The sequence below is a fragment of the Monodon monoceros genome, unplaced genomic scaffold (assembly GCF_005190385.1).
Source record: "Monodon monoceros isolate NGI ecotype Baffin Bay Population unplaced genomic scaffold, NGI_Narwhal_1 Super_Scaffold_11, whole genome shotgun sequence".
In the NCBI taxonomy this organism is placed as follows: Eukaryota; Metazoa; Chordata; class Mammalia; order Artiodactyla; family Monodontidae; genus Monodon; species Monodon monoceros.
This window is the reverse complement of record NW_021703767.1, coordinates 47548775-47561884: the sequence shown is the minus strand read 5'-3', so window position 1 is coordinate 47561884 and position 13110 is coordinate 47548775. Positions and strand designations below refer to the sequence as shown.

At 41.0% G+C, this 13110-nt stretch overlaps 2 protein-coding genes across 4 annotated transcripts in view; one reads left to right on the top strand and one right to left on the bottom strand.

Annotated features, from left to right (window-relative positions):
- The window catches only part of CMSS1 (cms1 ribosomal small subunit homolog), a 381357-nt gene that overhangs the window by 29608 nt on the left and 338639 nt on the right, over positions 1 to 13110 (bottom strand). For 2 of the 3 annotated variants that reach the window (XM_029215235.1, XM_029215236.1), the window contains one exon: positions 5971 to 6056. In XM_029215235.1, coding sequence (XP_029071068.1) covers positions 5971 to 6056 — 86 coding nt within the window. Of the gene's footprint in view, positions 1 to 5970; positions 6060 to 13110 lie in introns of all 3 variants that reach the window. The other variant, XM_029215234.1, reaches the window with a different exon arrangement.
- On the top strand, positions 3357 to 4031 carry LOC114891138 (lysine-rich coiled-coil protein 1-like). Its single transcript, XM_029215238.1, has one exon. It carries the CDS (start codon positions 3357 to 3359, stop codon positions 4029 to 4031), a length of 675 nt encoding a protein of 224 aa, XP_029071071.1.

The following is a 13110-nucleotide window of genomic DNA, read 5'->3' as shown; positions in this document are numbered from 1 at the left end:
GGCTTCCCTATGGCACAGTGGTTGGGAGTCCGCCTGCCGATGCAGGGGACATGGGTTCGTGCCCCGGTCCGGGAAGATCCCACATGCCGCGGAGTGGCTGGGCCGGTGAGCCATGGACGCTGAGCCTGCTCGTCTGGAGCCTATGCTCCGAGGCAGGAGGGGCCACAGCAGTGAGGGGCCTGTGTACCGCAAAAAAAAAAAAAAAAAAAAAAAAGAATTGGTAAGAAAATACAGTAGTGAGAGAGGTAAGTAAGGAGGGAAAGGGATAAGTACTCTTGCTGAAGATTCTTTTATGATCCAAGGAGATAAACAAAAGGCTAGCTTAAGAAAAAAAGAAGACCAGTGTTGTCTCTGAGGGGGAAAGGATGGGTCATGGAACCATTAAAAGGCTACTGACATCATGGAGACATCAATGAAAATTCACGCAACCCCTCATAAGGGATTATATTCTGGGAACCATAATTACAAAGTCACTAGGGCTGGCTCTGAAATGAGTGATGTTGAGGAGGGAAGAGGGTGATGCAATCTCTAGGAGTAGGGGAATTCATCATTTATTTTGGAAGCAGTATTTGGAAAAAAAAAAAAAGCTACTGGCAAATCTTTCTACTCACATTATTAAGGAGGCCAAGGATGATTGTTTAGATGTGAAATGGTTGCTAGAGATGATGTAGTTGCAAGGGTAGAAAACTTGTATAAAGTTATAAACCTGCTGCTTGAAATACTGGACAGATGGGAGGTGTGGACTCAGTAATAAAAATGTGAGGCCCAGCTATGGCAAAGGAGGGAACACCATCTAACTGGACACTCTCACCTGGTGATATGCATATTACAGCTAGCAGCATAATGCCAGGCAGTTCCTATGCAAGCATTAAAAAACAAAGCAAACAGGGGCTTCCCTGGTGGCGCAGTGGTTGGGGGTCCGCCTGCCGATGCAGGGGGTGCGGGTTCATGCCCCGGTCCGGGAGGATCCCGCGTGCCGCGGAGTGACTGGGCCCGTGGGCCGTGGCTGCTGGGCCTGCGCCTCCGGAGCCTGTGCTCCGCGGCGGGAGGGGCCGCGGCGGTGAGAGGCCCGTGTACCGCAAGACAAAACAAAACAAAACAAACAAACAAACAAACAAAAAACCCCTTCAAGAACAGCAAACTAAGCAAATTTGAAAAAAATTCAAAACTTAAATATAGTAAACAGTAATTTCTTTTCTTTTTCTTTTTTTTTTTGATCCAAGAAAAAAATATGATTACTATTAAAAAACAAATACTTGGTCACATGTGCCAAATGAATCATATGTCTATGGCTGTGCTAGGTACCACAGTGAACACAAAAGAAACCCTGTCCTCTGAGGTGCTTATGGGCTAGTTGGAAATGCAACCTCTATGTGCATAAACAACTAGAGAAGGACTCAAGAAATGACAGTCGGCCTGACAAAAAGGCTGTCCTTGGGGTGGTGAGATGAGTTCCAGAGGGAGAAGAGCAGCGGGAGACAGTACGAGGAGGCCACAGAAGAGCCCAAGGGACTGTGTGGTATTCGGGCTGGAGGAGAAGAGACTCCTAGGTCTAATGTCAAGGTGGGGGACCCTTCAAGGAGGGGCTGAAGGAGGGACAATGGTCACGGGGCTCCAAAAGGCATCTGTGGGCAGCTGTGTCAGGGAGCCAATGGCTCACAGCTTGGACACAAAGGGTTGAGATGGGAAGAGGGGTAAGAAAGCTGGGATACCAGTCTAGTCATCCATTATTCCTTGTCACAAATGAGTGCCAGTTCGGGGAAGGTTCCGTGCCAGATGCAGTGGAGATGCACAGATGTGTACAGCATGGTAGGGAGACCACAGAAGTAGATGGATAACACTCAAATAACGCAGAGGGGCACAAGGAGGTTCCTGTGTGAATTCTCTGGCCAGGGCAATGAGGATAGGCTTGTAGAGAGTGATAAGGGCACTGTGTCTACCTAGGACTTTGATTCTTTTTTAATTTATATTTATTTATTTATTTGTTGGCCACTCAGCATGCAGGATCTTAGTTCCCGGACCAGGGATTGAACCAGTGTCCCCTGAAGTGGAAGCATGGAGCCCTAACCACTGGACCGCCAGGGAATTCCCAGGACTTTGTTTCCTTAAAGCAATTTGTTAGTGAAAGAAATTAGAGCAAGATGAAGGTGGTTAAAATGAGCAGTAAAATCTCTGGTGATTTTTTTTTCCTTGGCATAAAATAGCAATGGCATGCGACCAAGAAATTACTTGATGGCATGGTAAATCCAATTTTCCCAAGTTGAATGAGGAAGGACAGGTGGAAAGGGAAATGGAAGCAGTGTCATCCTCAGGGTGTGGCTTAAAGACAGTCAAGTGGGTCATCACTCCTGGTACCCATCTCTCTGAGCTTCAGGTTCTTTGTAAAATGGGGCCCCCCCTACTTCACAGGGCACCTGTGACGACTGAGTCATGGTGCCTTACACAGTGCCTGTGGTGAGTGTTCAATAAATCGTCTTATTATTGTTGAAACCAGGGCTGCTGAAAGATAGGTGAATGCTCATGGAAATTAAGAATGTATTTAACTTTCTCTTCCTCGATCTTTCTCCTTTCTTCCTGTGGTTCCTTGCCATTTATCTAACTTGATGGTTGTGGGAAAAGAAGACTCAAGTTGGAAGGAGGTAAAAAATAGGTGGAAATTCAGCAAGGTGAACGCTCTGCCAATAAAAAGACAGTAAAGATGTAGGCTTGGGTGAGTTTACTGAGGCAAATTTATTCTTTCACCAAAGAGTCCAGAAAAAGTGAGGAACAATCAAAAATAAAATCAAGGGAGAAAGTAATAAAAAAGAAAGCCAGTGGGCTACAAAGAATATTTGGAGCAAGCGTAGTAGCGCTCCTCACCGTTATGGCGGCGGTGCCGTCCACTTGGCCGCTGGTGGTGGTGGCCACTTCCCCTCGGAAGTCCGGTCTCCGCCTCCTGCTCCCACCCTGCTCGCTCGGCGGCGGCATTGGTGGTCCCTGCCTCTCTGCCTCCTCCACCTTGGCCTGTCCACTGGCGGGTGGCGTTGGCGCGGAGGGGGCCCCTGCCTCAGAGAAGGTACCACGTTGAATGAGCAAAGACTGAACTTTTTACAAATACCTTTTGTAAAAGGCTTATAAGGAGTAGTGCCATAATTTGAATCACAATGGATTTCACATTATGAGGTGAATGGGAGCGGAGTATTGGACAAAAATAGATTTTTAAATCTCTGCATCATGGTTTTTAGCTCCTCAGTTGTTGCACAGTCTCACTATTTGGGGAAAGTTCATGCTAAAAATCTGAAGCAATCAATGGGTGAATATGATCAAATTTCTCCACCAAGTTCTCAACCTGTTAAGGAGAACTCCTTGTCAACCTAATGAAGCATTCAAAGACATGTGACTCTTTTCAAGATGAACTTGAAGATTACATCAAAGTGCAGAAAGCCAGAGGCTTAGAGCCAAAGACTTGTTTCAGAAAGATGAGAGAGGATTATTTGGAAACCTGTGGGTGCAAAGAAGAGGTTGATTCTAGACCCAGGTGTAGAATGTTTGATCAAAGACTCCTTTGTGAAACCGTCCAGACCTACCGAAGACCATGCAGTATTTCGCAAACAGTGGAAAAGTGGTTACCTCAGTGGCTAGCAGCTCATGACAGCAGGCTGAGACTGGACTCCCTGAGCTGCTGTCAATTCACCAGGGACTGTTTCTCAGGAAAACCAGTACCCCTGAACTTTAGTCAGCAAGAGTATAACTGTAGCTCATACAGTGTAGAATCTGGAGTTTACAGGCACCTCTCCTCAGAAAACAGTACCAGTGCCCGTCAAGCTAGTTATAAACAGATACATCAGAAGAGAAAAAGGCTCCCAGAGAAAGGCCGGGAAAAACGAGAGGAGGAGCGGCCCAAGCATAAGAGGAAGAAAGCTTGTGAGGAAATAGATTTAGACAAATACAAGAGCATCCAAAGAAACAAAACAGAGGTGGAAACAGTCAGTACAGAAAAACTTAAAAACCGAAAGGAGAAAAAAAGCCAAGATGTAGCCTCTAAGAAATAGGAACTTAAGGGTAGTAAAGAGAAAAAGGAACAAGTCAAAGAAAGGAAGAAGAGGAGATGCTTTGGGACGAGTCTCTCCTTGGATTTTGAAGCTCTTGCATTGGTTCTCCTGAGGTTAAACTGAAAAAAGAGTTGAGGAGCTTGGTTTTACGATGTTCCTATCGCTCTTTTCACGTGAGCAGGTACAAAGGCTAAGTGAACAGAAAACATTTAGTGTGCTTGCTCTCCAACATGGAAATTACTTTTCCTCTTTTCTAAAATCATTACTACATTTTTCTTATACATAATGTAATTTCCCTTAACGAGAGTGGCTCTGCTTTAATTCATCAAATTGCTATGATGGTGGAAGTATTTTTCCCTTAGGACGTCATTTATTTTAAACTGGAGGATTAATAGGCTTTACAGAATCTATTTCTTGATTGGGTTTTAGTTTGGGGTGGGTGTTTTTATATTCATTAGTTTTCTCTGTGAAGCAGTTTAGATTGATTTTTTTTCCTTTGTTAGATCTAACTTGCAGTATATTTTCTATATTGGAAAGTGGAAAATGACATACATTATTATAAGCTTAAGTTACATACAGTTTTAAACGTTTCAAGGAGTCTTGATACAAAATCAGTTTATATTCTGGAAATGTTTATAATATAATAAAGTTCTAATTTCTACAAAAAAAAGAATATTTGGAAACAAGTTCTGCAAGTAGGCACTGATTAGAGGCAGAGGTCAAAGAAGGCATGACTCTGGTATGGTCAGTGGAGTTAAGTGAGGTAAAATTAAACCCCATCTTTGTGAAATAAATTGAAAAGCTACAGATGTTAACCTGTAGATCTTAGAAAGAATGGTGCAAACTAAAATTGATACAGGGCCTTGAAGTTAAATATTTAATGTCTAGAGAGAAAACCAAGACTGATTATACATTAAACACGTATATCTTGCTGCATTCCCCACCTCACAAAGAAAAAATAATGAATAAAATAAAAGACTTGAAGTATATTTTACTGTAAGAATTATCACTTCAGTGCTTACTCTTTGCCAACCACAGTTCAAAGAGCTTAACAAGTGTTAATCGTTTAATCCTCACCCGTAACCCTGTGAAGAAAATACACGTATTATCACCACTTTACCAATATGGAGACTGAGGCACAGAGAGTTTAACTTGCCCAAGGCGTCACAGCTTGTAGGTAACCAAAATGCTAAACTGCTTCCCACAATTATCCTGAGCCTGGTCACAAACTTTGGGTCACAAAACTCTAGTGGAATGTGTTTAGGGCCATCTACAATAAGAATAAGGCCACATATGTTACTATGAAGAAGATGGTAACTTTGGACTGACAGTTAGATAGTCTTTTAAAAAATCACACATGGTTACCAATTAGGTCTCAGGGACAATAATGTAAGAAAGGTGCAAATGGATGTGAGTGGCCAGCAAGAAGATTAAAAAGGCAATAAAAGGTCCTAAGTCCAGGGAGCAAAGTTTATCAAATGGCCACTTGTGGTAATACAAAGGTAGCAAATCCCCAATAAGAATTCACACAACAGACATGATGCTAGATAGACATGAAGGCCTGGGAGCCTGCTCACAGCATGTCTTGGTACTGTAATAATGCATTGGTGTGGGGGTAATCTTGCATATCTGTGCTATTTGTCTTCTCCTAGGAACTATACCCAAAAGAATAAAACTGGGTCTTTGGTAAAAATGTAATACAAGAATCTAAGATATCATTATTGTAAAATATATTTATATTGTAAAAAAAATATTAGGGGGAAAAATAGACCTTGCTGGTTTGTAATTAACAAAGCATGGCTCTTTCAAAGGCAGAGAAGGTAAAAGCTTCCCTCAAATCCCACCAATAACTGGTATTGGAGCACATGGAATGCTGTAGAGGGGTAGAAGAGGCTGATTTCAGAGCCAACAGCTGTGACTCTCCCACAGTGACTGTCACCTGTTCGGTTTTCTTTGACAGGGCAGGAACTGGAGCTCTCTCCTGCTGCATCATTGCTGTGTCTCCTCCTCCTTCACCATCTGATGCTTCTAGGAAACATAAAGTTTAAAAATGAGAAAAGCACCTCTCTCTTTCTCCCATTGCTAGTGTAATCTTGGTACCATCTTTTTTGAAGGTTCTATCCCTTGACTCATTAATTTCACCTCTAAGAAGCTGAATTTAAGAAAATGATCCAAAATGAAGCCAGAGATTTAAGAACCAAGGTGGCAGTGTTATTTATAAAACTGCAAAAATGAAGATTATTCAGATGTCTAAATTTCAGAATGTTTAATTATGGAACACTCATGCTGATTTTACAGATATTAAACTCCCCATTTTCAGATAAGAAAGTTGCTGCTTAGAGGGATGAAGTAATTTGCCCCAGGTCACACACCTGGGAACCCTATGTGGGTCCAAAGTCTTCCCCACAAGTGAGACTGCCTGCACTGAGAACCAGCCAGCTCTTGACACCAGTGTGCTGGCTCCAGGGGTAATGTTAAGAGAGTGGGACAGAAGGATTATAGATCATGAGAAATTCTTATTTTGAATTTATAAAATCTTTCAACACTGGAAAAAGTAAATTCTTACTCCAAGAACCAGGAAAAATAAAAACTTTAATATTTTTTCTGTTAAAAAGCTCTTTTAAAGAAACATGGCAACCATAAGTTTCTTACTTCCCATAATGCCATACTGTCTTCCAGATTTTAGTGGTTGTTCTCTTTGAGCACATTTTTGAATCTTTGAAAGGCTTTACTCACTCCCTTTGAGTTTTTCGGTATATCTTAAAGCCCAAAATGTGAATTTGTGAGTAATATTGGTCAGAATTCATATTTAGGTACAAATTAACTAGTTTGGTAGTCCTGAGCTTTTAAATGTTTACATACTATGATGGTTAATTTTATGTGTCAACTTGATTGGGCCACAGGGTGCCCAGATATTTGGTCAAACATTATTCTGGATGTTTCTGTGTAGGTGTTTTTGGTTGAGATTAACATTTGAATGGGTAGACTGAATAAAGTACATTTCCCTCCCTAATGTGGGTGGCACTCATCCAATCAGATATGGCTGGAATAGAACTAAAAGCATTAAAGAAGAAGTAACAACTGACACTGCAGAAATACAAAGTATCATGAGAGATTACAACAAGCACCTATATGCCAATAAAATGGACAACCTGGAAGAAACGGACAAATTCTTAGAAAAGCACAGCCTTCCAAGACTGAACCAGGAAGAAACAGAAACACGAGCAGACCAATCACAAGCACTGAAATTGAAACTGTGATTAAAAATCGTCCAACAAACAAAAGCCCAGGGCCAGATGGCTTCACAGGCAAATTCTATCAAACATTTAGAGAAGAGCTACCACCTATCCTTCTCAAGTTCTTCCAAAATATAGCAGAGGGAGGAACACTCCCAAACTCATTCTATGAGGCCACCATCACCCTGATACCAAAACAAGACAAAGATGTCACAAAAAAAGAAAACTACAGGCCAATATCACTAATGAACATAGATGCAAAAATCCTCAACAAAATACTAGCAATTCGAATCCAACAATACATTAAAAGGTTCATACACCATGATCAAGTGGGATTTATCCCAGGGAGGCAAGGATTTTTCATTATCCGAAAATCAATCAGTGTGATACACCACATCAACAAATTGAAGGATAAAAACCATATGATCATCTCAATAGATGCAGAAAAAGCTTCTGACAAAATTCAACACCCATTTATGACAGAGACTCTCCAGAAAGTGGGCATAGAGGGAACCTACCTCAACATAATAAAGGCCATATACAACAAACCCACAGCAAACATCATTCTCAATGGTGAAAACTGAAAGCATTTCCTCTAAGATGAGGAATAAGACAAGGATGTCCACTCTCACCACTATTATTCAACATTGTTTTGGAAGTTTTAGCCACAGCAAGCAGAGAAGAAAAAGAAGTAAAAGGAATCCAAATCGGAAAAGAAGAAGTAAAACTGTCACTGTTCGCAGATGACATGATAGTATACATAGAGAATCCTAAAGATGGTACCAGAAAACTACTAGAGCTAATCAATGAATTTGGTAAAGTAGCAGGATACAAAATTAATGCACAGAAATCCCTTGCATTCCTATACACTAACAATGAAAGATCAGAAAGAGAAATTAAGGAAACACTCCCGTTTACTACTGCAACAAAATGAATAAAATACCTAGGAATAAACCTACCTAAGGGGAAAAACCCCTGTATGCGGAAAACTATAAGACACTGATTAAAGAAATCAAAGACGATACAAACATATGGAAAGATATATCATGTTCTTGGATTGAAATAATCAACATCGTGAAAATGACTATACTACCCAAAGCAATCTACAGAATCAATGCAATCCCTGTCAAATTACCAATGACATTTTTCACAGAACTAGAACAAAAAATTTTACAATTTTTATGGAAACACAAAAGACCATGATAGCCAAAGCAATCTTGAGAAAGGAAAATGGACCTGGAGGAATCAGGCTCCCAGACTTCAGACTATACTACAAAGCTATAGTAATCAAGACAGTATGGTACTGGCACAAAACCAGAAATATAGATCAATGGAACAGGATAGAAAGCCTGGAGATAAACTCATGCACATATGGTCACCTTATCTTTGACAAAGGAGGCAAGAATATACAATGGAGAAAAGACAGTCTCTTCAATAAGTGGTGCTGGGAAAACTGGACAGCTACATGTAAAAGAATGAAAATAGAACACTCCCTAACACCATACACAAAAATAAACTCAAAATGGATCAAAGACCTAACTGTAAGGCCAGATACTATAAAACTCTTAGAGGAAAACATAGGCAGAAGACTCTATGACATAAATCACAGCAAGATCCTTTTTGACCCACCTCCTAGAGTAATGGAAATAAAATCAAAAATAAACAAATGGGACCTAATGAAACTTAAAAGCTTTTGAACAGCAAAGGAAACCATAAACAAGACGAAAAGACAACCCTCAGAATGGGAGAAAGTATTTGCAAACAAAGCAACTGACAAAGGATTAATCTCCAGAATATACAAGCAGCTCATGCAGCTTAATACCAAAAAACAAACAAACAACCCAATCCAAAAATTGGCAGAAGACCTAAATAGACATTTCTCCAAAGAAGATACACAGATTGCCAACAAACACATGAAAAGATGTTCAACATCACTAATCATTAGAGAAATGCAAATCAAAACGACAGTGAAGTATCACCTCACACTAGTCAGAATGGCCATCATCAAAAAATCTACAGAAAATAAATGCTGGAGAGGGTGTGGAGTAAAGGGAACATTCCTGCACTGTTGGTGGGAATGTAAATTGATACAACCACTATGGAGAACAGTATGGAGGTTCCTTAAAAAACTAAAAATAGAACTATCATATGACCCAGCAATCCCACTACTGGGCATATACCCTGAGAAAACCATAATTCAAAGAGTCATGTACCCCAATGTACATTGCAGCACTATTTACAATAGCCAGGAGATGGAAGCAACCTAAATGTCCATTGACAGATGAATGGATAAAGAAGATGTGGCACATATATACAATGGAATATTACTCAGCCACAGAAAGGAACGAAATTGAGTTATTTCTAATGAGGTGGATGGACCTAGAGTCTGTCATACAGAGTGAAGTAAGTCAGAAAGAGAAAAACAAACACCGGATGCCGACACACATATACGGAGCCTAAAAAATGGTACTGATGAACCTAATGGCAGGGCAGGAATAAAGACACAGACGTAGAGAATGAACTTGAGGACACAGAGGGGGAATGGGAAGCTAGGATGAAGTGAGAGAGTGGCATGGACATATATACACTACCAAATGTAAAGTAGATAGCTAGTAGGAAGCAGCCGCATAGCACAGGGAGATCAGCTCGATACTTTGTGATGACCTAGAGGGCTGGGAAAGGGAGGGTGGGAGGGAGGCTCACGAGCGAGGGGATATGGGGATATATGTATACATATAGCTGATTCACTTTGTTCTACAGCAGCAACTAACACAACATTGTAAAGCAATTATACTCCCATAAAGATATTAAAAAAAGAAAAGAAGTAAAAGCATGACCTCCCCTGATTAAGATAATTTTTTCTGCCTTTGTACTTGAACTGAAACATGGGCTCTTCCTGGATCTGGAGCCTGCCAGCCTTCAAGCTGGAACTACACCACCAGCTCTCCTGGTTCTCAAGTCTTCTGACTAGGATTGGAACTAGACAATTGGCTCTCCTGGGTCTCCAGCTTGTCAGTCTATCCTGCAGATCTTGGGACTTGACAGTCTCTATGATTGCATGAGCCAATTCTTTTATATATACACACATAGATACACACAGAGAGAGAGAGAGAGAGAGAGAGCGATAAATATAGATAGATATATAGATATCTATTCTGTTGTTTCTGTTTTTCTGGAGAACCCTGATTAATACCCCAACTTTTAACTATGTAGCATGAAAAAAAGGACTCTACCCAATGAAGTAGTAGCAAGTAGAAGGTTAACAGGGCTTTTTACTTATTTTTAAAATTTATTTATTTAGTTATTTTTGGCTGCATTGGATCTTTGTTTCTGCACACGGGCTTTCTCCAGCTGTGGCGAGCAGGCACTACTCTTCCTTGCGGTGTGCGGGCTTCTCGCTGCGGTGGCTTCTCTTGTTGCAGAGCACGGGCTCTAGGCATGCGGGCTTCAGTAGTTGTGGCTCACAGGCTCTAGAGCGTGGGCTCAGCAGTTGTGGTGCATGGGCTTAGTTGCTCCACAGCATGTGGGATCCTCCCAGACCAGGGCTTGAACCCGTGTCCCCTGCATTGGCAGGCGGATTCTCAACCACTGCGCCACCAGGGAAGTCCCTAACAGGGATTTTTAAATGAAGGACTAAGTTGGCATTAAAAGTATTTATAGTGCTGCTTCTGGGAAGAGAGTAGTAGTAGTCATATTTTCCCTTATTCCTCCTGCTAAGTACAGCTAAAAATCCTGACCATTACATATAAAACAAACATTGGAGATCTCTGAAAGGTGGAGAGAAGTCAGACATGCTAGGGACTTTGGGGCCCAAGGAACAACACAGTGGTGAGCTCCCTGGGTTTTCTTTTTGCCTTATTATCTCAGACTTGGAGCTAAAGAAGCTAGTGACTTGGAAATGCCAGTGAGAGCAGACAAAAAACCCCAACAAATGTCTGCTCTGTTTAACAAAATGACCAGGAAAACAACAGCCTAGCAAGACTGAAAACCTTTAGATAATAACTACTTGACTTCAGCCAAACACAACAGAAAAACTGTTTTCTTTGCTGCCTACACCAACAAAGGCTGAGTGGGGAACCTAGACTTCCACCTTTGTCAGACTGTAATGAGGCACCCCAACTCCTCCTCCACCTTCCATCAGGGTGGTGTCAGAGGTGATCAAGTAGGGACTGAACCCCTGAAGAGATTTTCATCCCTGAAGGGTGGTAACAGACCCCTGCTCTCTACCACCACCACAAGTGCAGTATCAATGGAGAATACACTGTGAGCCTGGACTTCCACCTCCTCCTGGTAGTAATGAAGGGCACCTTTCCTTCCCCACTGGGGTCAGAGGAACCCTAGTAGAGAATCAGGACTTTACATACTGCCCAGTGGTAATGAGGCCAACACCCACCCTAGTGCTTTAGCAAGCACTAAAAGAGCTATGCAAAGAGATATACTCAAAAATACTACAATAAATCAAAACAGAATTCTAAAAATGTTCAAGTAATGCACAGGAAGGCAGAAAGATAAACAAGAAATAGCAAATAAACAGAAAAGACAAAATAAAATGGCATATTTGAATCCCAACATATCAACAATTACATTAATGTAAATGATCTAAACATACCAATTTAAGGACAGAGATTGGGACTTCCCTGGTGGCGCAGTGGTTAAGAATCTGCCTACCAATGCAGGGGACATGAGTTCGGTCCCTGGTCTGGGAAGATCCTACATGCCGCAGAGCAACTAAGCCCGTGTGCCACAACTACTGAAACTGCGCTCTAGAGCCCACGAGCCATAACTACTGAGCCCACGTGCCACGACTACTGAAGCCCGCGCACCTAAAGCCCGTGCTCTGCAACAAAAGAAGCCACCATAATAAGAAGCCAGCGCATTGCAATGAAGAGCAGTCCCTGCTTGCTGCAACTAGAAAAAGCCTGTATGCAGCAACGAAGACCCGACACAGCCAAACATAAATAAATAAAATAAATACATTTATATTAAAAAAAGACAGAGATTGACAAAGTGGATTAAAAAAATGACCTAACTATATGCTGTTTACAAGAAACTTACCTCAAATATGACGATATAGCTAAAAGCAAAATGATGGCTGAAATATAACATGTAAATATTGATTAAAAAGCAGGAGTTATATTAATATACTCTATTAATTATATTAATATGATTAACTATATTATATTTGATATTAATATCAGATAAAGGTTGAATAAATTAGTTCTTTCTTTAGTCTGTGTGTGATGTTTTTTGGTTCCAAAAAAGAAAACTGCTTTTCTGAAGTAAGGATGCTAGTACTGTGATTTCCATTAAGAGAGTATTAAAAGAACAGTAATGGGGACCCAACCTAACCAGCCTGGCTCTAGCATCTAGATTTCTCTAGAACTGCTGGCATTTGAGGAAGTTAAGCTAGGCCTGTGCCACTCAGTCCCGGTGGCTGATTTTCAGCCCATGGAGTGGAGTCACCAAGACGGTGCAACCTTATTTTCAACTCCTTGAGGGTCTACTTTAAAAAAAAAAAAAAAAAAAAAGGATACCACCAGATGGGAGTGGAGTCAAGTACACGTTTCTTTTTCAACCCCAGGCAAAAAGAGCAAAAAGCTAAAATTAACAGTTGCACGTATCTTTCTCTTTCCTTCAATCCCTTACTTTGTCCTCTTATGAAAAGTATCAGAAATCCAATTTCCCAGCAATTTCCTTAAGCTTCTAAGTATTTACTTGCATGAACTCCTTCTAGGCCCTAGGGAGAATACTGGCAATGGATAATACTGTTAATTTTTCTTAAAAAAATCTGCAAAAGAAAGATATATGGTGATTAAAATAAATACAATAGACCACTGTCTATT

What these genes read in the sequence shown, in the direction of transcription:
- LOC114891138 (XM_029215238.1), top strand. Translation starts at nt 3,357, where the DNA reads ATGAAGCATTCAAAGACATGTGACTCTTTTCAAGATGAACTTGAAGAT.